The sequence below is a fragment of the Diceros bicornis genome, chromosome 32 (assembly GCF_020826845.1).
Source record: "Diceros bicornis minor isolate mBicDic1 chromosome 32, mDicBic1.mat.cur, whole genome shotgun sequence".
Lineage (NCBI taxonomy): Eukaryota > Metazoa > Chordata > Mammalia > Perissodactyla > Rhinocerotidae > Diceros > Diceros bicornis.
In genome coordinates, this window is record NC_080771.1 from 10,200,545 (window position 1) to 10,225,747 (window position 25,203).

At 52.2% G+C, this 25,203-nt stretch overlaps 3 protein-coding genes across 3 annotated transcripts; 2 read left to right on the forward strand and 1 right to left on the reverse strand.

The window, feature by feature from the left end:
- Positions 1-8,073: 8,073 nt before the first annotated feature.
- LOC131395933 (metallothionein-1E-like) lies at positions 8,074-9,815 on the reverse strand. Its single transcript, XM_058527706.1, has 3 exons — positions 9,714-9,815; positions 9,053-9,118; positions 8,074-8,318 (listed from the first exon to the last, which is right to left on the reverse strand). The coding sequence occupies exons 1-3, from the start codon at positions 9,739-9,741 to the stop codon at positions 8,074-8,076; spliced, it is 339 nt and encodes a 112-aa protein (XP_058383689.1). The 5' UTR covers positions 9,742-9,815.
- A 4,925-nt stretch (positions 9,816-14,740) lies between these two features.
- On the forward strand, positions 14,741-16,490 carry LOC131396019 (metallothionein-1A-like). The gene is made up of 3 exons (XM_058527858.1): positions 14,741-14,845; positions 15,444-15,509; positions 16,243-16,490. Exons 1-3 carry the CDS (start codon positions 14,818-14,820, stop codon positions 16,332-16,334), a joined length of 186 nt encoding a protein of 61 aa, XP_058383841.1. The 5' UTR covers positions 14,741-14,817; the 3' UTR covers positions 16,335-16,490.
- A 5,206-nt stretch (positions 16,491-21,696) lies between these two features.
- On the forward strand, positions 21,697-23,462 carry LOC131396020 (metallothionein-1A-like). Its single transcript, XM_058527859.1, has 3 exons — positions 21,697-21,811; positions 22,408-22,473; positions 23,207-23,462. Exons 1-3 carry the CDS (start codon positions 21,784-21,786, stop codon positions 23,296-23,298), a joined length of 186 nt encoding a protein of 61 aa, XP_058383842.1. The 5' UTR covers positions 21,697-21,783; the 3' UTR covers positions 23,299-23,462.
- The last annotated feature ends 1,741 nt before the right edge of the window (positions 23,463-25,203 follow it).

The window sequence follows — 25,203 nt, forward strand, 5'->3', positions numbered from 1 at the left end:
TCACCAAAAATAAATTTAATCTCATCACTGTAAACACACACTCACAACACAAGATAGAATAAGGTCTAACAAGAATGACTTAGAAGGGGAAAAGGAAAGTGATTGAATTGACTTAGTATAAGGAAATAGGAGGCCATCAGATAATGGACTATCTCATACACAAGATTTTTTACACAAACCTCAAGGTAACCACTAAACAAATAATCAAAACAAAATCGCATATGATAAACAAAGAGAAAACTAGAAGAGTCATAAGACATAACAACCAAACTGAATAGGCAGTCCGAAACAAATGGGACAAGAAACAAAGGAAATGCAAAAGAACTGGAAAATAAGTGACAAAACAGCAACATTAAGCCCTCATATATCAATAATTACCCTAAATGTAAATAGATTGAACTCTCCAATCAAAAGATACAGAGTGGTAGGATGGATTAAAAAGCAAGACCCAACAATATGCTGCCTCCAGGAAACACATCTCAGCTCTAAAGACAAGCACACGCTCAGAGTGAAAGGATGGAAGACAATACTCCAAGCTAATGGCAAACAAAAGAAAGCAGGTGTTGCCATACTCATATCAGACAAAATAGACTTCAAAATAAAACAGGTTAAGAGAGACAAAGAAGGGAAATACATAATGATAAAAGAGACACTCCATCAAGAAGACATATCACTTATAAATATATATGCACCCAACATAGGAGCACCAATGTACATAAAGCAACTATTAACAAACCTAAAAGGAGACATTAACAACAACACAATGACAGTAGGAGATCCTAATACCCCACTTACATCAATGGATAGATCATCCAGACAAAAAGTAAATAAAGAAATAGTAGACTTAAATGAAAAACTAGAAGAGATGGACCTAGTAGACATATACAGAGCAATCCATCCAAAAACAGCTGACTACACATTCTTCTCAAGCCCGCATGGAACATTCTCAAGGATAGACCATATGTTGGGAAACAAAGCAAGCCTCAATAAATTTAAGAAGATTGAAATCATAACAAGCATCTTTTCAGACCATAATGCTATGCAACTGGAAACCAACAACGAAAAAAAAAACTGGGAAAGTGACAAAAATGTGGAGATTAAACAACATGCTACTGAACACCAATGGATCATTGATGAAATTAAAGGAGAAATCAAAAACCATCTGGAAACAAACGAAAATGAAAATATGCCATACCAAACCATATGGGATGCAACAAAAGCGGTCCTGAGAGGGAAACTCATAGTGATACAAGCCCACCTTAACAAACAAGAAAAAGCCCAAATAAGCAACCTTAAATTACACCTAACAGAACTAGAAAAAGAAGAACAAACAAAGCCCAAAGTCAGGAGAAGGAGAGAAATAATAAAAATCAGAGCAGAAATAAATGAAATTGAGACCAAAAAAACAGTAGAAAGGATTAATGGAACAAAGAGTTGGCTCTTTGAGAAGATAAACAAAATAGACAAACCCTTAGCCAGGCTTACTAAGAAAAAAAGAGAAAAGCCTCAAGTAAATAAAATTAGAAATGAAAGAGGAGAAATTACAACAGATACCACGGAAATAAAGAAGATTATCAGAGAATACTATGACAAATTACATGCCAACAAATTGGATAATCTAGAAGAAATGGATAAATTCTTAGACTCAAACAACCTCCGAAAACTGAACCAAGAAGAAATGGAGAATCTGAATAGACCAATCACAAGTAAAGAGATTGAAATAGTAATCAAAATCCTCCCAAAAAATAAAAGTCCAGGACCAGATGGCTTCTCTGGTGAATTTTACCAAACATTCAAAGATTTAATACCCATCCTTCTCAAACTATTCCAAAAAATAGAGGAAGACGGAATACTTCCTAAATCATTCTATGAGGCCAACATCACCCTGATACCAAAGCCAGACAAAGACAATACAAAGAAGGAAAATTACAGGCCAATATCACTGATGAACATAGATGCAAAAATCCTCAACAAAATATTGGCAAACAGAATACAGCAATACATTCAAAAGATCATACACCATGATCAAGTGGGATTTATACCAGGGACACAGGGATGGTTCAACATCCACAAATCAATCAACGTGGTACATCACATCAACAAAACAAAGAATAAAAACCACATGGTCATCTCAATAGACGCAGAGAAGGCATTTGACAAGATACAACATCCATTTATGATAAAAACTCTCAACAAAATGGAAATAGAAGGAAAGTACCTCAATATAATAAATGCTATTTATGACAAACACACAGCCAACATCATACTCAATGGGGAAAGACTTAAAGCCATTCCTCTGAGAACAGGAATGAGGCAGGGCTGCCCACTCTCACCACTCCTATTCAACATAGTACTGGAGGTTTTGGCCAGAGGAATTAGGCAAGGAAAAGGAATGAAAGGAAACCAAATAGGTAACAAAGAAGTGAAACTCTCACTATTTGCAGATGATATGATTTTATATATAGAAAACCCTAAAGAATACATTGGAAAACTATTAGAAATAATCAACAACTACAGCAAAGTTGCAGGGTACTAAATCAATCTACAAAAATCAGTTGCATTTCTGTATGCTAATAACGAACTAACAGAATGAGAGCTCAAAAAGATAATACCATTTACAATTGCATCAAAAAGAATAAAATATCTAGGAATAAATCTTACCAAGGAGGTGAAAGACCTAGACAATGAAAACTACAAGACATTATTGAAAGAAATTGATGATGACATAAAGAAATGGAAAGACATCCCATGCACTTGGATTGGAAGAATAAACATAGTTAAAATGTCTATATTACCTAAAGCAATCTACAGATTCAATGCAATCCAATCAGAAGCCCAATGACATTCTTCACGGAAATAAAAAAAAGAATACTAAAATTCATATGGGACAACAAAAGACCCCGAATAGCTAAAGCAATCCTAAGCAAAAAGAACAAAGCAGGAGGCATCAGAATCCCTGACTTCAAAACATACTACAAAGCAATAGTAATCAAAACAGCATGGTACTGGTACAAAAACAGACACACAGATCAATGGAACAGAATTGAAAGCCCAGAAATAAAACCACACATATACAGACAGCTAATTTTTGACAAAGGACCTAAGAACATACAATGGAGAAAGGAAATTCTCTTCAATAAATGGTGTTGGGAAAACTGGAAAGCCAAATGCAAAAGAATGAAAGTGGACCATCTGCTATCGCCATTCACAAAAATTAACTCAAAATGGATCAAAGACCTGAAGGTGAGACCTGAAACTATAAAAACTCATAGAATAAAATATAGGCAACACACTATTTGACATTGGTCATATAGGAATCTTTTCGGATGACATGCCTACCCAGACTAGGGAAACTAAAGAAAAAATAAACAAGTGGGACTTTATCAGATTAAAGAGCTTCTACAAGACAAACGAAACCAGAATCAAGGTGAACAGACAACCCACCAGCTGGGAGAGAATGTTTGCAAAACATACATCTGACAAGGGGTTGATCTCAGTAACATATAAAGAACTCACACAACTGAACAACAAAAAAAATCAAACAACCTAATCAAAAAATGAGCAGAGGAAATGAACAGACACTTCTCCAAAGAAGATATACAGATGGCCAATAAGCACATGAAAAGATGTTCAACATCACTAATCATCACGGAAATGAAAATCAAAACAACACTAAGATATCTCCTCACGCCCGTTAGAATGGCTATAATCACCAAGACAAAAAACAACAAATGTTGGAGAGGATGTGGAGAAACAGGAACCCTCATACACAGCTGGTGGGAATGCAAACTGGTGCAGCCTCTATGGAAAACGGTATGGAGATTCTTCAAAGAATTAAAAATAGAGATGCCCTATGATCCAGCCATCCCACTACTGGAAATCTATCCAACGAACCTGAAATCAACAATCCAAAGAGGCTTATGAGCCCCTATGTTCACTGCAGCATTATTCACTATAGCCAAGAAGTGGAAGCAACCTAAGTGTCCCTCGACTGATGATTAGATCAAGAAGATGAGGTATATATATACAACGGAACACTACTCAGCCATAAAAAAAGACAAAATCGTCCCATTTGCAACAACGTGGATGGGCCTGGAGGGTATTATGTTAAGTGAAGTAAGCCAGAAAGAGAAAGACAAACACTGTATGATCTCACTGATATGTGGAATATAAACCAACACATGGACAGAGAAAACTGTACTGTGGTTACCAGGGGCAACGGGGGTGGGCCCCTGGTGAAGGGGTGAAGGGAGACATATATATGGTGACGGACAACCCAAAATTTCACAATGTTAAAAACTATTAAAACATCAATAAAAAAATAATTAAAAAAAAATATGTATGTTTGTCCGCATGGGGTGATAGGTGGAAATGATGGAGAAAGACAAATCAGTCATCCTTTGAGGGTCCTCTTGGTGTGGTGGGTTATTATTTTTCCAATTAAAAAGATCCCAGGTAGGGAAAGGAGAGTACATCCAAATGAAGCTGGCTGGTTGCCCTTGTCCATTTATGCCCATGGGATATTGTCACAGGGGAAATTGCCCCGCTCTGGGAAGGGTCCCCTGAACAAATTGTGTCCTTTGTCAGGTGTGAGAAGGAGAGAGAGTCCCTCTCTTAGACCTGTCAATCCCTCAGGCATTTCTTCTTGGGGAAGCGGTGGGCCTGGGAAAGGGGGAGGAGGAGGAGGAGCCAAGGGTGCTGTCAGTGGATTCAGGGTCTGTAGGACCACTAAATCCTCATCCTCCTTCTGCCCCTCCTACATGACACAATGTCTTGGAACCATTAGATGACTTCTCGGTCAATTGTCTCCCCTTTCCTGATTTAGATATAGTAGCATAAGGGCTTGGACATAGGGGATTTTATCTTCCTTTTCTTCCTTCTTGCAGAACAATTCTAGCTGCAAGATGGTATCATAATTGAGTGACCTGTTTGGGGGCCACTTTTCTGCTGAGCCTAGTGTATACTGGGGCCACACTACATTGCAGTAAAAGATCATCCTTTTCTTTGTCATGGGCTCATAACTGAAATTGGCCCAATGGGCCAGCATGCACCGTAGTGCGCCTTTTTTCTTTGGGACAGATGGACTGGCGCCCATGGAGGAAAAACTGGCATACAGCGAAATCCCACTCTGCCTGAGCACACAGTTCTCCCACCAGTGCTACACCAGCCAAAGAGGCAAGAGGTAATGGTTTAACGTGGGGTAAAGATCTAATTTCCCAATGCCAGTGTAGGGGGTCAGGGGCCTGGCAGAAAGTTTTTAAATCTTCTATTTTGCAGGAAATCTAAGCCCGGCTTACTTTAAGCCCAAACCTAATTTCCATACAATGACAGCAAAGAAGGTGCCAGAAACAGGGGGAAAAGATGATCAGGCCATGCTCTCACAGCTTCTTCCCAGGGGTTAACACACAAACAGCAGTGCCTCCACTGAGGCGTACAATTCAGGCTTGACACTTGACAGAAAAGGTTGCAGACTTCATGTCCCCACAGATGACATAACAAGGACTGGAAGTATGCTGTGGGATTCTGACACAGAGAAAACTGGCACACAGAATAGTAGAGCAGCACAGACACTCAGGAGAACAGAACACACAGGTGTGTACACCATGGATAAACCAGAGACTAGTCCTCCAGATAATATACTAGGCAGTCTGTCCCTTCCTTTATCCCTAAACAACGGTGCCTAAACCAGATGGAGCTTGGCCTAACTGAGGCCTGCAGATGACGAAAAAGAAATATAGTACCCAGGAGTGCACTCCGGACAACCCACCTAGCTGCAGACACAAGCTCATCAGCTTACCATCCAGTCCTTCGTTTCCTGATCACGGAAGCATTAGAGGCAGTGATCAGCAAGTGAGGAGGCCACAAGGGGAATTCACCAGGTGGAAGGAAAAAAAAGAAAAATCCACCCAGCAGCTGCAGGAAAAATCCCAAAACAGCTTCCTCCAAGTTGACTAGCAACGAGCAGAGGCTATGCCCAATCTGGATGCCAGAAATTTGTTACCGAGTAGTGGGCTGGCTCTGCTTGCCGCCATTGGAGCCAATTGATCATAATGAGTTAGGGATCAAGAAAGGAAGCTTTAATCCAATTAGCCAGCATAATCGGGAAGATGGCAGACTAATGTCTCAAAAAAAAATCTTCAAAAATTACAGAATCTTGAGGTAGTGATATAGGGAAAATGGGCAGTGAGGAGAGGGTCAAGGAATGGTGGTCTCCAAACGTGATGGGCTTCAGGCATCACATTGTTCCATTCTTTTGTCAGTTGTGATGGATACCTTGTAGGTGTGTTTCCCACCCGTGGTCAGCCTGTTCCTGGAGAGAAACTCATAGAATAAAGTTTTAATTCATCAAAGGGGAGTACATGCGTCAGTGCAGGCCATAAATGAGGAGAGCATGTGAATTATTTTAGAAAACGTGCAGAGCAGCGAGTAGTCACATAGAGGAGGTACTGGGGTCATTTAGCGTAACAAGATGGCCTCACTTATGTTCACTTGCAATAATACTGTATAGGGGAAGCATTCCCAGCTAGACATAACATCCATTGCCAAAAAACACTCAGGCAAAGTTGACATAACCTTTTTATATAATATTAGCTCAAAAATTTTAATCTTTATAATCTTACTAACCTTAGTACCCTAACAGTTTGCTTAAATGACTGTTGGTTAGATTTCTCATTGTGATTTCTGCCTCCTGGCTTTTTTTTCTTTAACATAGGTTCATAACTGAACCATTCCAATTTTGCAATATGCAACCTAGAGGGCTGCCACTGGGAACGGAATCTGAGTTTCCCATGATGGCACCATACACACACATGCACACACACATACAAAACAAATGGGGCCAAAGTGTTCCTCTGTGAGTGAAAAATCTCTAGTCCTTTCAACACATCAGGGCTCCCCTCCCAAACAAACTCCAGTAACCTGGAACAAAAACCCTGAAGCAGAGGTAAACAAATGAAAGTAAAACTAAGACTTCAGTCAGTTACAACGAGGAAACTCCACTAAGGGACCACCATTGCAAACCAAAACAAATGCAGACCAAGGGTTGCAAGTGTACTAGAGCTCTGATTACCCATTACTTCCGGCCAGTCCTGTTGGAAGGGTTAGCGCAAAGACAAAAACAAACACTGCTCACTACTTACAAGTGACACCTTCCCGAGTCCTGAAGCTAGCTTCTTCCTCCACCAAACACAAAAGGGCCCTGGGCAAATGACATCTGGTCAGCAGCCAGCCGCTCGGGGCTGTCCGAGAGACAAGGGCTCAGGCAGCTGCAGGACAGCTCCAAGCGGGGCTCTTGGCCAGAGGCCAGCGTGCCACAGGCAAGACGTCCACTGGAGACTATGTCACATCGGGATCGCCAAATTTGATACCGAACCTGAAGTGAGTTTGCTCACAGGTCACACAGCAAGCCACTCTCTGACACTGGGTGTAGGAAAGAAAGTAGGAATCTTCTTGCAAGCGCTGAACAAGGAGAACAGGCAGCTAACACTGTAATCCTGAACTCTTCGAAAACCTACACGTAAGGGTTTTAGGTGGGGGAGGGGGAGCACGTGGCCTTGGGGTTGAAGTTCTAAGAGTCCTCCGCACAGGCACGACTGTTTGTTCTATGTGTTGCACGCAGTGGATTCTTAGTCTTTGACGGGCTAAAGTTTACAATCAGTCATTTTAGCTTCTGAATGCTCCTGCAAGATGCTTAGTCAGGCGGGGGGCAGTTTCATCCTAATCCAGGGCAACTTTAACTCCTTCACCCTCAGCGTCATTGTTAGGGATGTTGGAAGGGAAACAACCCCTTTTCTTGCTGTTATCGAGGTCAGGTCTCCCTCTCATCTACGATGATACCTTCTTTAAGGTGTCCCAAGCTTTGGGAACCATCTGGACTGGGAGTACCAGCAGGCTTTGGGAGCACTAGAGAGATTTATGGAAAGGACCCGGACAAATGTGCCCGAAAATCTCGTCAGGTGGGGACTGGAAGGAGGGAGGAGGTGGAGGTCTGTCTGCACTGCTGTAGTGGACAGAAGAGAAGCAGCTGCAGCCCGTGTGCGGACAGGGAGAAGAAATGGGGCTGGGAGGCGACGGTCACATGGTGGCTGGTCTCCTGCCCACAACTCCTTTGTGTCGCTGCCCCACTCTCCACCAAGCCAGGGACCGGACCACCAGGCAGGCGTTGCACAGGGCTCCAGGAAAAGGTGAACCTGAGGACAACGGGGTGGGGGCAGGCTCTCCCCCACGGGAGGCGCAGCAGCTGCACTTCTCTGATGCCCCTTTGCAGATGCAGGTCTGGGCACACCTGGCACAGCCCACGGGGCAGCAGGAGCAGCAGCCTGGGGAAGACAGGGCAGAGGGAGGGGTCAGAGCAGACATTACCCTGACCCTCCATTCCCAACAGCAGGCCAGGCACAACCTCCAGCCTCTGAAGACCCTGAGATTAGGATGCCATGCTGTGTCCCCACGCAATTGGTAGAACCTTTGGAAAAGGTCCCAGCCCCTAGAGAAAGGCTGCCCTGCCCCATCAGAGTCCAGGACAGGCTGGAATGTGTGGAGAGACAGTGACAGCATCCAAGGAGGAAAGAAGGCCAGCACCCCACCTCCGAAAATCATAAAATCAAGTGAGGAAAGTCTTCAAGATCTGAGAATGGGCAGATCCCTGTCAGAACAGCTCCCAGGAGGGCCAGGGAAACTCTGGGCTGCCTGGACAGAACAGGGCTGCACCAGCAGGTCAGAGAAACCACACGTGGTCACCAAGTTCACGTGCATAAAGTGCTCAGGACACTGGAGGGTTCAGAAGGCTTCTTCAGGGGACCAGAGACCTAGGTTCTTGTCTGGCTCCATCTATGACACTATTGGGTGGCCTCTCTGGGTTCAGTTTCCCCACTCCAGAATGAGACGTGGGGATTCAACCACCTGTATGGCTCCTGCAGCTCTGATTCTGACTCAGGTGCTGAGGGACGGGGATGGAGGGAAGAGGGGTCATTGGCCTGCTCCTGTCTGCTGAGCTCCGGGCTCCCTCTGCTGACTCAGCTCAGCCCCCAGATCCCAGAGAAGGCCCCACACTCACTCCTCTTGCAGGAGGCACATTTGCACTCTTTGCATTTGCAGGAACCAGCGCAGGTGCAGGAGCCACCTGCAAGGAAGGGGAAGCCAGGCGGTGAGCAGGGAGGGTGATGCAAGAGAGACAGCAGCGGGTCCGCAAACACTCCCCGCGCCCTCCTCTGTCAGGGCCCAGCACTGGGAGCTCCTGTCCCACTCAGGGCAGACGGAGAGAAGCCCCAGCTTCTCTCTTCTGCTGCTGGAAAGGTAGGTCCTCTCCTGATTGGACTCCACAAGGAAGGTCCCGGGCTAAAGATCCAGCCCGAGAGACTGGGGCTGGGGCCAGGGCCTTAGGTCCCGAGCCCCGAAGAGGAAATGTCCCAGCTCCCACCAAGTCCTGGCAGCTCTGAGGCCTGCACAGAGTGCTGGCTCCCAGTCCGGCAGCCCTCTGACCAACTAGGTGACCTCGAGAAGGGCAGCCTTGAGCCTCAGTAGCCTTCAATGGAAAACAGAGGCCAAGGAAGGCTGGAAATGCTCTCAGGAGCTTGGCCAGGCTGAAACACAAGACGTGCTAACTAAAGGAGTCCACTTCAGCTCCAACTCGAAACACTCTCTCCTCCAGCCCAAGGATGCTCTGTCCTATGCCTGGGGAAGGGGCCTCCTAAGGCCCAGAGCCCAGTGTCCCTTACGTGTGGGGCAGGAGCCGTTGGGGTCCATTTCGAGCTGAGGCGAGGCCAGAGGTCCGAACCTGGTGACGAAGATGCACTTGGGCTGCTGGAAGGCGTGGTGGCCCCTAGGCACCTGCCTGCTCCCTTTCTAGCCAGGAGACGTGGCCTGGGCGCAAAGCCCATGGGTGTTGGTTCAGGTAGTCCAGCTCCACAGAAAGTCCTATGCCACTTCCTGCCCATGGGACCTGGGCCAGTTGCTCAATCTCTGTGAGCCTCCGTTTCCTCATCTGTAAAAAGGAGATTATACCGGACTGGGGAGGAGTCAATGAGCCGGTATCCTGGCTCTAGCTGGGGCTTCATAAACAGCGTCCATTCTGATCATTCTGTTCACAGCGACTTTCTTGGAGGTACAATCCTGCTGATTCCCAGCAAGCCCTCTTGGGAAAAGGTTCATTGGTGTGGAAGCGTGACTCTTGGTTGGGGGTTAAGCATAGGATTGGAAATCCAGTGGCAGTGGGAGTGGACGACCTGCGAGAAGCCCCTTGGGACAAGAGGCTGCCACAGCAATTCCACAGACAGGAGAGCCTTCCCTACCCTTCACCTCGATTCATCTGCACCAGGAACCAGGGAAAGAGTGAGCATCCAGGGGCTGGAGTGACTGTGCCAACTTCCAGAGAGGTTAAGCAACCTGCCTGAGGTCACACAAATCATAGTCAGAGGTCTGAACCCATCCCACAGCTGGCCACAGGTGGCTGATCGTGGTGTGACTGGATAATAAATCCTGCCTCTCATTAGTCAGAGCTGGAAGGCTTCTCTGAGATAGTCCAGTTGTGCTCCCGGCTTCAGAGATGGGAAACCGAGGCCCAGAGAGGTGACAGAGCTATGCAAGGGGATCGGACTGCTGGCTCCATGCTCTTCCCAGTGCTGCCTCTGGGCTGGGTGTTCAGCGTCTGCATCTGTCACGTGAAGTCGTGGTGGAGGTTGGTGGGAGAGGGCACGATGCTGCAGCCAGCCTGCATGGGTACCAACCCGGCCGGTGTCACTTTTAGCCCGGTGACGGAACCTCTCTGGGGTTCAGTCTCCTCTGCTGTAAAAAGCGCAATGGCATGGCATCTGGCTCTTAGGATGAAATGATTGAATACATGCAAAAAACCTAGAATGATGCCTGGCACACGGTGAGTAATCTAAACTATTAGCCATTATTTCACTGTTATCATTTACAGTGTAGGAGAGATTTTTCTACTTCAAGACAAGTAAACCTGGCCTGCTGTCCCGGCTGTGTGTCCTGTGTAGCCCTCATCAAACGAGGGAGCAGGTGACCCGTTGCCCAGAGAGGGTCATCCTCTCTCCCCACGGCAGGGGGACTAGGGATAGGAAGCCATGAGCAAGACAGTCCGTGTCTTCAAAACAGAGACAGAAAGATGCCTGCTCTTTCTGCTGTCACCTGTACCAGCATTTTGCTTCACATTTTGTTTTTTGACTGATTCGTGTTTTCTCAGATACATTTACGACAAGCAAAGTCTTTGGCACTACTGAAAAGGAGAATTGGTTGACGTCCAGACACAGAAGGGAGCCAGAGAATCACATCACATTCCTTTCGCATCACTTCTGTCCCTCCCAGGATTGATCCTGAGGCAGTGGGGAGCTGCTGAAGACGCACCTCTGGGCCAGAGAGAAGCTTCCTCAGGGACTCTCTCTTCCCCGTGGCACCTGACTGGAATCAGACCCTGGGCACCACTTTCCAGCTCTGTGACCATGGGTCTGTGCTGTGTGGAGTTTTGCCTTTGGGAAATGGGCTTCTGCCTAGTATTTCCCTTTAGGGCTGTTGTTGGGGTTCAAAGGGGGAAAGTGGTGAAACCAGGGCTGGCACAGGCTCCACGTGAGGGGATTGTCAGGAAGACAGAGAGGGAAACACCCACTCTCCTGGCTTGGTTCTTGAATGCCCTGGTCTGCCCACCACCTAAAATGACCCCTTTCCTGGGGCCATCCCACGCTTAGGGAACCTCCCTCCTGGAGGAGGGTTCACCGGCTGCGCTTAGGAGAGCCCCTGGGGAGTTGAAGCCAGAGACTTGAGCAGGAGCCTGCGGTTGCACAGGGGCTCCGGGAAAGGGCGAACCTGGGGACAAGGCACTGGGGGCGGGGCGGGGATGCCAGGCGAAGAGTCAGGGTCTGAATTCCAGGCACACGTGGGGGCGGGGGTGGCGGCCCCTCCGGAAAATGGGCGACAAAGGAGGTTGGGACACCGTGTGCCGCCCGGCACACAAGCCCCTCCACGCGATCGGGCGCCAAAGGGCCCGCTCCCGCGCTGCGCCCCGGGGCCTGCTGCGCTCGGGGATCCTGCACCCGGCCCGGTGCGCACAGCCCAGCCCAGCCGGGGGCGCTGCGGGCCGCGCGGCCTCCGCGGGACGGGCTGCAAGGAGCGGGGCGGGGCCTTTGCGCCCGGGCCCATCCTCTGGCTAGAAAGTGAGTTGGCGGGCTTCTAGGCGCCGCCACGCCTTCCGCCAGCCAAAGTGCATATTCCCCACTAGCTCTGGGCCTAGGATGCCCCGTTCGCAGGCAGGGGACAGTGTCCCTGGGGTTCGAGGAGGGAGTGTTTGGAGTTTGAGCTGAGGTGACTCCTTCAGTTTGCACGTCTGTGCTTTCAGCCTGACCTGGCGCCTAAATGGCCCTTTAGCGCACTTCCATCCTGCCAGCAGCTTGCATGTCAGAGGGGAGAGGCCTGAGGCTCAAGGCTGCCCTGCTCCACATCACCCAGGCGGTCAGGGGGCTTGTGTGCCCAGCCCCAGGGCTCTGTCCAGGCGTCTGAGTTGCCTGTGCTGGCTGGGAGGCAGGGGACATTGCCTCTTCTGGGCTCAGCCGTAAGGCCCTGTGGGGTCAGAACAGGAGAGCATCTGCCCATCCTGGCCTGTGGGGAGAGAAGGCGGGGTGAGGCTTCCCCCGGCCCTGAGTGGGACAGGAGCTCCCCGGTCTGACCCCGCCCTGAGCAGGAAGCATCTGTGGGCCCACTGCTGTTATCTCCTGCCTCACCCCAGTCCTCACTGCCCAGCTTTCTCTTCCTTGCAGGTGAATCCTACACCTGCCCTGGCTCCTGCAAATGCAAAGACTGCAAATGTGCCTCCTGCAAGAGGAGTGAGTGTGGGCCCTTCTGGGGGTCTGGGGGCCCGGCTGAGTCAGAGACAGCACCCAGAGCTCAGCAGGCAGGAGCGGGCCAGGGAGCCCGCTTGCTGGCGTCCATTTCGCTCAGCAATTGATTCAGGGCCAGAGCCTAAAGAGCTATAAAGATGGTTGAGCCCCACTTTCATTCCATAACGAGGAATGAGGCCCAGACAAGTGACCACCAGTCCGGCAACGACCTGGTACTGGAACTGGGTCTCCTGGCTCCCAAGGCAGCTTTCTTCATGCTCTCAGGGGCTGAAGCACTCTATGGACATGAACTAGTGAGCGTGGTGTGGTTTCTCTGACCTGCCGGTGCAGCCCTGTCCGTCCAAGCAGCCCAGAGCTCCCCGGCCCTCCTGGGAGCTGCTCTGGCAGGAGTTTGCCCCTCTCTGACCTTGAGCACTTGCCTCACTTCATTTTATAGTTTTGGGGTCTTGTCTTCCATTAGCCCCAGGGCCCTGTCACTGCCTCCTCAGGCTTTCTGCCCTGTCTTAGTCTCAGATAGGGCAAAACAGCCTTTTCTTGTGGGTAGGACATTTTCCAAAGGTAGTATCAATTGTCTCCAGACAGAGCATGCCACCCTAAACTCAGGCTCCCGAGAGGCTGGGGGTAGAGCTTGTGCCAGGCCTGCTGTTGGGAAAGGAGATCCCGGTAATTTCCAGTCTGACCCCTCACTCTGCCCTCTCTTCCCCAGGCTGCTGTTCCTGCTGCCCCATGGTCTGTGTCACGTGTCCCCAGTTGACTTCCAGACACAGAAGGGAGTCAGAGAATCACATCACATTCCTTTCTCATCACTTCTGTCCCTCCCAGGATTGATCCTGAGGCAGTGGGGAGCTGCTGAAGACGCATCTCTGGGCCAGAGAGAAGCTTCCTCAGGGACTCTCTCTTCCCCGTGGCTCCTGACTGGAATCAGACCCTGGGCACCACTTCCCAGCTCTGTGACCATGGGTCTGTGCTGTGTGGAGTTTTGCCTTTGGGAAATGGGCTTCTGCCTAGTATTTCCCTTTAGGGCTGTTGTTGGGGTTGAAAGGGGGAAAGTGGTGAAACCAGGGCTGGCACAGGCTCCACGTGAGGGGATTGACAGGAAGACAGAGAGGGAAACACCCACTCTCCTGGCTTGGTTCTTGAATGCCCTGGTCTGCCCACCACCTAAAATGACCCCTTTCCCGGGGGCATCCCACGCTTAGGGAACATCCCTCCTGGAGGAGGGTTCACCGGCTGCGCTAAGGAGAGCCCCTGGGGAGTTGAGGCAAAGGAGAACCCGGGCAAACATGCCCACCCATCCCTTCAGTGGTGGAGAAGGGAAGGAAGGGAGGGAGGCAGAGGCCTGTGCTGGCCGCGTGGCTGTGTCCAGGAGTAATGGGGCCTAAGGACCCTGGTGGGGACCAGGACAGGCAATGCCTCGGGGGTGCGGTGGGGTGGGGACAGTTTTCACATCCACCTCCAGTCTCTGCACACAACTCCCTGGTTCCAGACAACCCAGAGACTTGAGCAGTTGCACAGGGGCTCCGGGAAAGGGTGAACCTGAGGACAAGGCACTGGTGGCGGGGCGGGGACGCCAGGCGAGGACTCAGGGTCTCAGTTCCAGGCACACGTAGGGGCAGGGGTGGCGGCCCCTCCGGAAAATTGGCGACAAAGGAGGCTAGGACACCGTGTGCCGCCCGGCACACAAACCCCTCCACGGATCTGGGGCCAAAGGGCCCGCTCCCTCGCTGCGCCCCGGGCCCAGCTGGGCTCCGGGGATCCTGCGCCAGGCCCGGCGCGCACAGCCCAGCCCAGCCGGGGGCGCTGCGGGCCGCGCGGCCTCCGCGGGGCGGGCTGCAAGGAGCGGGGCGTGGCCTTTGAGCCCGGGCCGCCTCTCCTGGCTAGAAAGGGAGCAGGCAGGCTGTCTAGGCGCCACCACGCTTTCCAGCAGCCCAAGTGCATTTTCATCACCAGGTTCGGACCTCTGGCCTCGCCTCAGCTCGAAATGGACCTCAACTGCTCCTGCCCCACAGGTAAGGGACACTGGGCTCTGGGCCTTAGGAGGCCCCTTCCCCAGGCATAGGACAGAGCATCCTTGGGCTGGAGGAGGGAGTGTCTCGAGTTGGAGCTGAAGTGGACTCCTTTAGTTATAGCACGTCTTGTGTTTCAGCCTGGCCAAGCTCCTGAGAGCATTTCCAGCCTTCCTTGGCCTCTGTTTTCCATTGAAGGCTACTGAGGCTCAAGGCTGCCCTTCTCGAGGTCACCTAGTTGGTCAGAGGGCTGCCGGACTGGGAGCCAGCGCTCTGTGCAGGCCTCAGAGCTGCCAGGACTTGGTGGGAGCTGGGACATTTCCTCTTCGGGGCTCGGGACCTAAAGCCCTGGCCCCAGCCCCAGTCTCTCGGGCTGGATCTTTAGCCCGGGACCTTCCTTGTGGAGTCCAATCAGGAGAGGACCTACCTTTCCCAGCAGCAGAAGAGAGAAGCTGGGGCTTCTCTCCGTCTGCCCTGAGTGGGACAGGAGCTCCCAGTGCTGGGCCCTGACAGAGGAGGGCGCGGGGAGTGTTTGCGGACCCGCTGCTGTCTCTCGTGCATCACCCTCCCTGCTCACCACCTGGCTTCCCCTTCCTTGCAGGTGGCTCCTGCACCTGCGCTGGTTCCTGCAAATGCAAAGAGTGCAAATGTGCCTCCTGCAAGAGGAGTGAGTGTGGGGCCTTCTCTGGGATCTGAGGGCTGAGCTGAGTCAGCGGAGGGAGCCCGGAGCTCAGCAGACAGGAGCAGGCCGATGACCCCTCTTCCCTCCATCCCCGTCCCTCAGCACCTGAGTCAGATTTAGAGCTGCAATAGCCATACAGGTGGTTGAGTCCCAACCTCTCATTCTGGCGTGGGGAAACTGAACCCAGAGAGGTCACCCAATAGTGTCAAGGACGGAGCCAGACATGAAGCTAGATCTCTGGTCTCCTGAAGAAGCCTTCTGAACCCCCCAGTGTCCCGAACACTTTATGCACGTGAACTTGGTGACCACGTGTGGTTTCTCTGAGCTGCTGATGCAGCCCTGTCCTGTCCAGGCAGCCCAGAGCTTCCCTAGCCCTCCTGGGAGCTGCTCTGGCAGGGGTCTGCCCATTTTCAGATCTTGAAGACTTTCCTCACTTGATTTAATGATTCTCGGAGGTGGGGTGCTGGCCTTCTTTCCTCCTTGGATGCTGTCACTGTCTCTCCACACATTCCGGCCTGTTCTGGGCTCCGATGGGGCAGGGCAGCCTTTCCCTAGGGGCTGGGACCTTTTCCAAAGGTTCTACAAAATGCGTGGGGACACAGCATGCCATCCTAAACTTAGGGTCCTCAGAGGCTGGAGCTTGTGCCAGGCCTGCTGTGGGAAGGGAGGGTCAGGGTAATGTCTGCTCTGACCCCTCCCTCTGCCCTGTCTTCCCCAGGCTGCTGCTCCTGCTGCCCCGTGGGCTGTGCCAGGTGTGCCCAGACCTGCATCTGCAAAGGGGCATCGGACAAGTGCAGCTGCTGCGCCTGACGTGGGGGAGAGCCTGCTCCTGACAGAAACAGAGCAACGCGTACACACGCAAATACAAACACGTACACCCCCAAGGTTTAAACGTTTTGTGAAACAAACCTGACATTGTACAACATTCTTGTTTCCATAAAAATCTGTGAATCTCATAAAAGTTGTTGACTGTATTCTGGCTCTGTTTTCCTCTGTGTGTCTTGGAAATAAGGGACTTCACACCCATCACTGCTGGGGTTGGGGGTTGGACGGGAAGTGCAGAGACCTGGGTTCTGGACCCAAATCCTGGCCCCTAACAAACCAAGTGTCCAAAGCAAGTCAGGATCCCTCTCTGAGCTTCAGTTCCTCAGCTGAAAATGAAAGCGGTGACAGAAGTGCTCGGGGCAGACACAGGTTCCCCTCTGCTCTCACTGTAAGTATTGAGGGCATAGAAATTTCTCCGTTTCTTCCCCCTTTTCACTCACTGGGGATCCTCTGACAAACTTCAGTCCTGGGAGATGTCAAGCTTCCAAAGTCCTCAGAGTGGGTGGAATTAAACTCCCCACTTGGTAGACTTCTACACTGGGCCTGCTTCTAAAACACTGTGTTAAAGGGCCTCTTTATATTTTCTAACAGAGATTTAGACATTGATAAATAAAATGAACTACTAAGAATAACTTGGAAAGTACACAATATAGAAAACCCATTTTTAGATTCAACACACAGCATTTCAACGAATATATGAAGAACAAAGAAGAAAATTAGAGTCTTAAAAACGCTGCTCAGAAAAAAGACACACAAATTCATATAATGTTATAAATGAATGTTACCTCAATGAAACCAAACAACGCTGCCATGTCATCGAAGGTGTGCTTCGAGCACTGGAAACACTTCACAGACGTCCCCGGGTGTGGACCACGCACACCTCGAGCACCCAGATGAGAAACTGGAGCCCAGAGAGGTCACAGAGCTATGCACAGGGATCCCCCTGCCAGCTCAGGGCTCTGCCCACTCAGCCTCTGGGCCAGGTGTTCAGTGTCCCCGTCTTTCATGTGAAGTCCGGAGGTAGGGTGGAGGGGAGGGCACAATGCTGCAGTCACCCTGCATGAGTGCCAACCTCGCCTGGGTCACTCACAGCCCCGTGACATAACCTGTCTGTGGCTCAGTCTCCTCCACTGTCAAAGGGGCAAAAGACGGAAAAGCATACGGCTTAGAGGATGAAATGAGTCAGGACAAGAAAAGAACTTAGCAAGGGGCCTGGCATGTGGTGAGTGGGCTAGGATATCAGCTATTATTATTACTGTGCACAGCGTAGGGGATATTTATTTAGCTCTAGACAAATCAGCCAGGGCTGAGAGGCGTACAGGGCTGTGTGTCCTGTCAACCACATGAAGATGTGACCTGTGGATCAGAGAGAGTCCTTCACACTTCACACAGATCCGTGATGGGCACCAGGGACATGAGGCCATGAGGAACAGGCTCTGTGCCTTCTCAGTCACTGAAAGAAACCTGCCATTTCTTCTACCACCTAACTACATTTTATTTAAGATTGTACTTTGATTGATTCCTATCTTCTTTCATGTATTTGCATGAAAAGAAAACTCTTTATCACCACTGAAAGTGAGAATCAGCTTTATTCCAGACAAAGAAGAGAACCAGAAAATTGCACAGAGTTTTTGCTTAGGGATCACTTTTCTTGCTGCCCACGGTTCAGCTGGCAGCTTGCTCTTCTTCAGAGGTTTCCGGAGGAGAGAGTGTTGTGGACAGAGCCAGACCAGAGGCCGGCTTGGCAGGGACCTTCCCTTTCCCTCGGCAGGCTCACTGGATTCAGGTCCCAGCTGTGTGATTTTGGGCAGGTCATTAGGACTCCAGGTGCCGAGTTGTCCTAGAAGTAAAATGGGCTCCTGAATACAGAGATTTTCCTTGCAGCTTGTTGTGAGGGTACAAAGATAAAAAGTGATGAAAACATCGAGAGGCACACACTAAACGCCACGGAATTGTTAGGGATGTTGGAAGGGAAACAACCCCCTTCTCACTGTGTTATCTAAGTCTCCCTGTGAGCGACAATGATCCTTCCTTTGGGGCGACCCACGCTTTGGGACCGCCTGGAGTGCAGAGTACTGGTAGGCTGTGGGGAGCGCTAGAGATTTTTATGGAAAGGACTCGGACACGTGCCCACAAACGTCTTCAGGTGGGGACTGGAAGGAAGGAAGGAGACAGAGGTCTGTCAGCCCTGATGCAGTGGACAAGAGAAAAGCGGCTGAAGACCTATGTGGGGACAGGGAGAAGAAATGGGGGTGGTAGGCGAGAGTCGCATTGTGGCTGGTCCTCGGCACACAACTCCCTCGTGTCGCTCTCTGGCTCCAGCCAAGTCAAGGACGTGAGCGCGAGCCTAGGGTTGCACACGGGCTCCGGGAAAGGCCGAACCTGAGGACAATCGCGCTGGGGCTGGGGGTGGGGGGGTGGGGGGGTGCGGAAGACGGCGGGGACTCAGGAGATGAATTCCAGGAACCTTCGGGGGCGGGATTGGCTGCCACCTCGGGAAAATTGGGAGGGGGCGAGGAGGAGGCTGGGACAAAGCGCCAGCCCGAACACAAGACCCTCCATGCCAATGAGCGCCAAAGGGGTAGCCCCCACAGTGCACACGGAGCCCTGCTGCGCTCGAGGATCCTGCACCCGGCCCGGTGCGCACAGCCCAGCCCAGCCGGGGGCGCTGCGGGCCGCGCGGCCTCCGCGGGACGGGCTGCAAGGAGCGGGGCGGGGCCTTTGCGCCCGGGCCCATCCTCTGGCTGGAAAGTGAGTTGGCGGGCTTCTACGTGCCGCCACGCCTTCCACCAGCCAAAGTGCATATTCCCCGCTAGCTCTGGGCCTAGGACGCCCCTTTCTCAGGCAGGGGACAGTGTCCTTGGGGTTCGAGGAGGGAGTGTTTGGAGTTTGAGCTGAGGTGGACTCCTTCAGTTTGCACGTCTGTGCTTTCAGCCTGACCTGGCGCCTAAATGGCCCTTTAGCGCACTTCCATCCTCCCAGCAGCTTGCATGTCAGAGGGGAGAGGCCTGAGGCTCAAGGCTGCCCTGCTCCACATCACCCAGGCGGTCAGGGGGCTTGTGTGCCCAGCCCCAGGGCTCTGTCCAGGCGTCTGAGTTGCCTGTGCTGGCTGGGAGGCAGGGGACATTGCCTCTTCTGGGCTCAGCCGTAAGGCCCTGTGGGGTCAGAACGGGAGAGCATCTGCCCATCCTGGCCTGTGGGGAGAGAAGGCAGGGTGAGGCTTCCCCCGGCCCTGAGTGGGACAGGAGCTCCCCGGTCTGACCCCGCCCTGAGCAGGAAGCATCTGTGGGCCCACTGCTGTTATCTCCTGCCTCACCCCAGTCCTCACTGCCCGGCTTTCTCTTCCTTGCAGGTGAATCCTGCACCTGCCCTGGCTCCTGCAAATGCAAAGAGTGCAAATGTGCCTCCTGCAAGAGGAGTGAGTGTGGGCCCTTCTAGGGGTCTGGGGGCCGGGCTGAGTCAGAGACAGCACCCAGAGCTCAGCAGGCAGGAGCGGGCCAGGGAGCCTGCTTGCTGGCGTCCACTTCGCTCAGCAATTGATTCAGGGCCAGAGCCTAAAGAGCTATAAAGATGGTTGAGCCCCACTTTCATTCCATAACGAGGAATGAGGCCCGGACAAGTGACCACCAGTCCAGCACAGACCTGCTACTGGAACCGGGTCTCCTGGCTCCCGAGGCAGCATCCTTAATGCTCTCAGGGGCTGAAGCGCTCTATGGACATGAACTAGTGAGCGTGGTGTGGTTTCTCTGACCTGCCGGTGCAGCCCTGTCCGTCCAAGCAGCCCAGAGCTCCCCGGCCCTCCTGGGAGCTGCTCTGGCAGGAGTTTGCCCCTCTCTGACCTTGAGCACTTGCCTCACTTCATTTTATAGTTTTGGGGTCTTGTCTTCCATTAGCCCCAGGGCCCTGTCACTGCCTCCTCAGGCTTTCTGCCCTGTCTTAGTCTCAGATAGGGCAAAACAGCCTTTTCTTGTGGGTAGGACATTTTCCAAAGGTAGTATCAATTGTCTCCAGACAGAGCATGCCACCCTAAACTCAGGGTCCCGAGAGGCTGGGGGTAGAGCTTGTGCCAGGCCTGCTGTTGGGAAAGGAGATCCCAGTAATTTCCGGTCTGACCCCTCACTCTGCCCTCTCTTCCCCAGGCTGCTGTTCCTGCTGCCCCATGGTCTGTGTCACGTGTCCCCAGTTGACTTCCAGACACAGAAGGGAGTCAGAGAATCACATCACATTCCTTTCTCATCACTTCTGTCCCTCCCAGGATTGATCCTGAGGCAGTGGGGAGCTGCTGAAGACGCATCTCTGGGCCAGAGAGAAGCTTCCTCAGGGACTCTCTCTTCCCCGTGGCTCCTGACTGGAATCAGACCCTGGGCACCACTTCCCAGCTCTGTGACCATGGGTCTGTGCTGTGTGGAGTTTTGCCTTTGGGAAATGGGCTTCTGCCTAGTATTTCCCTTTAGGGCTGTTGTTGGGGTTGAAAGGGGGAAAGTGGTGAAACCAGGGCTGGCACAGGCTCCACGTGAGGGGATTGTCAGGAAGACAGAGAGAGAAACACCCACTCTCCTGGCTTGGTTCTTGAATGCCCTGGTCTACCCACCACCTAAAATGACCCCTTTCCCGGGGGCATCCTACGCTTGGGGAACCTCCCTCCTGGAGGAGGGTTCACCGGCTCCGCTTAGGAGAGCCCCTGGGGAGTTGAAGCAAAGGAGACCCCCGACAAACGTGCCGACCCATCCCTTCAATGGTGGAGAAGGGAAAGAAGGGAGGGAGGCAGAGGCCTGTGCTGGCCGCGTGGCTGTGTCCAGGGGTAATGGGGCCTAAGGACTCTGGTGGGGACCAGGACAGGTAATGCCTCGGGGGTGCGGTGGGGTGGGGGCAGTTGTCACATCCACCTCCAGTCTCTGCACACAACTCGCCGGCTCCAGACAACCCAGAGACTTGAGCAGGAGCCTGCGGTTGCACAGGGGCTCCGAAAAAGGGCGAACCTGAGGACAAGGAACTGGGGGCGGGGCGGGGCGGGGCGGGGACGCCGGGCGAGAACTCAAGATCTCAGTTCCAGGAACACGTAGGGGCAGGGGTGGCGGCACCTCCGGAAAATTGGCGACAAAGGAGTCTAGGACACCGTGTGGCGCCCGGCACACAAGCCCCTCCACGGATCTGGAGCCAAAGGGCCCGCTCCCGCGCTGCGCCCCGGGCCCCGCTGGGCTCCGGGGACCCTGCGCCCGACCCGGTGCGCACAGCCCAGGCCAGCCGGGGGCGCTGCGGGCCGCGCGGCCTCCGCGGGGCGGGCTGCAAGGAGCCGGGCGTGGCCTTTGCGCTCGGGCCGCCTCTCCTGGCTAGAAAGGGAGCAGGCAGGCTGTCTAGGCGCCACCACGCTTTCCAGCAGCCCAAGTGCATTTTCATCACCAGGTTCGGACCTCCGGCCTCGCCTCAGCTCGAAATGGACCCCAACTGCTCCTGCCCCATAGGTAAGGGACACTGGGCTCTGGGCCTTAGGAGGCCCCTTTCCCAGGCATAGGACAGAGCATCCCTGGGCTGGAGGAGGGAGTGTCTCGAGTTGGAGCTGAAGTGGACTCTTTTAGTTAGCACGTCTTGTGTTTCAGCCTGGCCAAGCTCCTGAGAGCATTTCCAGCCTTCCTTGGCCTCTGTTTTCCATTGAAGGCTACTGAGGCTCAAGGCTGCCCTTCTCGAGGTCACCTAGTTGGTCAGAGGGCTGCCGGACTGGGAGCCAGCGCTCTGTGCAGGCCTCAGAGCTGCCAGGACTTGGTGGGAGCTGGGACATTTCCTCTTCGGGGCTCGGGACCTAAGGCCCTGGCCCCAGCCCCAGTCTCTCGGGCCGGATCTTTAGCCCGGGACCTTCCTTGTGGAGTCCAATCAGGAGAGGACCTACCTTTCCCAGCAGCAGAAGAGAGAAGCTGGGGCTTCTCTCCGTCTGCCCTGAGTGGGACAGGAGCTCCCAGTGCTGGGCCCTGACAGAGGAGGGCGCGGGGAGTGTTTGGGGACCTGCTGCTGTCTCTCCTGCATCACCCTCCCTGCTCACCGCCTGGCTTCCCCTTCCTTGCAGGTGGCTCCTGCACCTGCGCTGGCTCCTGCAAATGCAAAGAGTGCAAATGTGCCTCCTGCAAGAGGAGTGAGTGTGGGGCCTTCTCTGGGATCTGGGGGCTGTGCTGAGTCAGCGGAGGGAGCCCGGAGCTCAGCAGGCAGGAGCAGGCCGATGACCCTTCTTCCCTCCATCCCCGTCCCTCAGCACCTGAGTCAGAATCAGAGCTGCAGGAGCCATACAGATGGTTGAGTCCCCACGTCTCATTCTGGAGTGGGGAAACTGAACCCAGAGTGGTCACCCAATAGTGTCAAGGACGGAGCCAGACTAGAACCTAGGTCTCTGGTCTCCTGAAGAAGCCTTCTGAACCCTCCAGTGTCCCGAGCACTTTATGCATGTGAACTTGGTGACCATGTGTGGTTTCTCTGAGCTGCTGGTGCAGCCCTGTCCTGCCCAGGCAGCCCAGAGCTTCCTTGGCCCTCCTGGGAGCTGCTCTGGCAGGAGTCTGCCCATTTTCAGATCTTGAAGACTTTCCTCACTTGATTTAATGATTCTCGGAGGTGGGGTGCTGGCCTTCTTTCCTCCTTGGATGCTGTCACTGTCTCTCCACACATTCCGGCCTGTCCTGGACTCTGATGGGGCAGGGCAGCCTTTCCCTAGGGGCTAGGACCTTTTCCAAAGGTTCTACAAAGTGCGTGGTGACACAGCATGCCATCCTAAACTTAGGGTCCTCGGAGGCTGGAGCTTGTGCCAGGCCTGCTGTGGGAAGGGAGGGTCAGGGTAATGTCTGCTCTGACCCCTCCCTCTGCCCTGTCTTCCCCAGGCTGCTGCTCCTGCTGCCCCGTGGGCTGTGCCAGGTGTGCCCAGACCTGCATCTGCAAAGGGGCATCCGACAAGTGCAGCTGCTGCGCCTGACGTGGGGGAGAGCCTGCTCCTGACAGAAACAGAGCAACGCGTACACACGCAAATACAAACACGTACTCCCCCAAGGTTTAAACGTTTTGTGAAACAAACCTGACCTTGTACAACATTCTTGTTTCCATAAAAATCTGTGAATCTCATAAAAGTTGTTGACTGTATTCTGGCTCTGTTTTCCTCTGTGTGTCTTGGAAATAAGGGACTTCATACCCATCACGGCTGGGGTAGGGGGTTGGACGGGAAGTGCAGAGACCTGGGTTCTGGACCCAAATCCTGGCCCCTAACAAACCGAGTGTCTGAAGCAAGTCAGGATCCCTCTCTGAGCTTCAGTTTCTCAGCTGAAAATGAAAGCGGTGACAGAGGGGCTCGGGGCAGACAGAGGTTCCCCTCTGCTCTCACTGTAAGTATTGAGGGCATAGAAACTTCTCCGTTTCTTCCCCCTTTTCACTCGCTGGGGATCCCCTGACACACTTAAGTCCTGGGAGATGTCAGGCTTCCAATGTCCTCAGAGTGGGTGGAATTAAACTCCCCACTTGGTAGACTTCTACACTGGGCCTGCTTCTAAAACACTGTGTTAAAGGGCCTCTTTATATTTTCTAACAGAGATTTAGACATTGATAAATAAAATGAACTACTAAGAATAACTTGGAAAGTACACAATATAGGAAACCTATTTTTAGATTCAACACACAGCATTTCAACGAATATACGAAGAACAAAGAAGAAAATTAGAGCTTTAAAAACGCTGCTCAGAAAAAAGACACACAAATTCATATAATGTTATAAATGAATGTTACCTCAATGAAACCAAACAACGCTGCCATGTCATCGAAGGTGTGCTTCGAGCACTGGAAACACTTCACAGACGCCCCCGGGTGTGGACCATGCACACCTCGAGCACCACTGCCCCCACTGTCCCCACAGGGGACCAGCACTCTTGGCTTGCCCAGTGCCCCGGACAGGACACCTGCTACCCCTGAGAGCTCCCTGTGGTGTTCGGCTACGAGTCTTTGGAAGCTCCTCCCTGGGTCAGGCTGAACCCTGCCCCTCCTTCCAAACCCATCCTTGGCTCCTTGAAACTGGCCAAGGGACCGGAGATTTGGAGGCAAGTGCCCAGCCAGTTCTCAGCAAGAGGGAGTGCCCCTGAGAACTGGGTCCAGAGGAAGGACCTCATGTCTGCCCAGGCAGAATGATGGTCCTGCGGTTTGCAGGGCTTGGTGGTGTTTATTAGGCAGGAGTGAGAGGCTGAGCGATTTGTAATTCATGCCAATGGTTAGTCCCCCTCCCTGGCTATTTGTGGAGGGACCTGCTATGCGATGCTCAATCAAAGAGAAAGACGAGTCACGTGGCCCACGAGTCAGGACCTCCCTTGCCCACGGGTGCCCTGTGTGAAGAGGGCATTTTTAGAAGCCAGCCTGTGCATAGTCCTTGGGTTTGGGTGTCAGGTAGTCCTGGTTCACAGGCCCCTAGGCCACTTCCTGGCCAAGGGACCTGAGGAAGTCCCTCAAACACTCTGACCTTCCGTTTCCTAATATGTTAAAATGAGATGATATGTCAATGTGAGGGATTAAATGACACAGTATCCTGGCTCCTAGCTAGGGCTTCATGCACAGCGTCCATTGTGTTCATTATCCTCACAGTTACTTTCTTAGAGTCAGAATCCTGTTGAATCGCAAGAAGCTTTGGGGAAAGGCTCATTGGTGTGGAAGCATGACTCTGGGTTAGAGGGTAAGGGTGGGATTGTTAATTGAATGATCCAGTGCCAGGGGGACGGTGGACGACCTGCAATTAGCCCACTGGGACAAGACGCTGCCACAGGATTTGGACAGACACGAAAGCCTTTCTGACACTTCATGTCTTTTGGTTTTCACACGCTCCAGTGAAGGAGACAGCAAATAGGAA

What these genes read in the sequence shown, in the direction of transcription:
- LOC131396019 (XM_058527858.1), top strand. Translation starts at nt 14,818, where the DNA reads ATGGACCTCAACTGCTCCTGCCCCACAG. An exon ending in CAACTGCTCCTGCCCCACAG is followed by an intron (nt 14,846 to 15,443) that starts GTAAGGGACACT and finishes CCTTCCTTGCAG; the next exon opens with GTGGCTCCTGCACCTGCGCT. An exon ending in ATGTGCCTCCTGCAAGAGGA is followed by an intron (nt 15,510 to 16,242) that starts GTGAGTGTGGGG and finishes TGTCTTCCCCAG; the next exon opens with GCTGCTGCTCCTGCTGCCCC.
- LOC131396020 (XM_058527859.1), top strand. Translation starts at nt 21,784, where the DNA reads ATGGACCCCAACTGCTCCTGCCCCATAG. An exon ending in CAACTGCTCCTGCCCCATAG is followed by an intron (nt 21,812 to 22,407) that starts GTAAGGGACACT and finishes CCTTCCTTGCAG; the next exon opens with GTGGCTCCTGCACCTGCGCT. An exon ending in ATGTGCCTCCTGCAAGAGGA is followed by an intron (nt 22,474 to 23,206) that starts GTGAGTGTGGGG and finishes TGTCTTCCCCAG; the next exon opens with GCTGCTGCTCCTGCTGCCCC.
- LOC131395933 (XM_058527706.1), bottom strand. Translation starts at nt 9,741, where the DNA reads ATGGACCCCAACGGCTCCTGCCCCACAC. An exon ending in CAACGGCTCCTGCCCCACAC is followed by an intron (nt 9,119 to 9,713) that starts GTAAGGGACACT and finishes CCTTCCTTGCAG; the next exon opens with GTGGCTCCTGCACCTGCGCT. An exon ending in ATGTGCCTCCTGCAAGAGGA is followed by an intron (nt 8,319 to 9,052) that starts GTGAGTGTGGGG and finishes TGTCTTCCCCAG; the next exon opens with GCTGCTGCTCCTGCTGCCCC.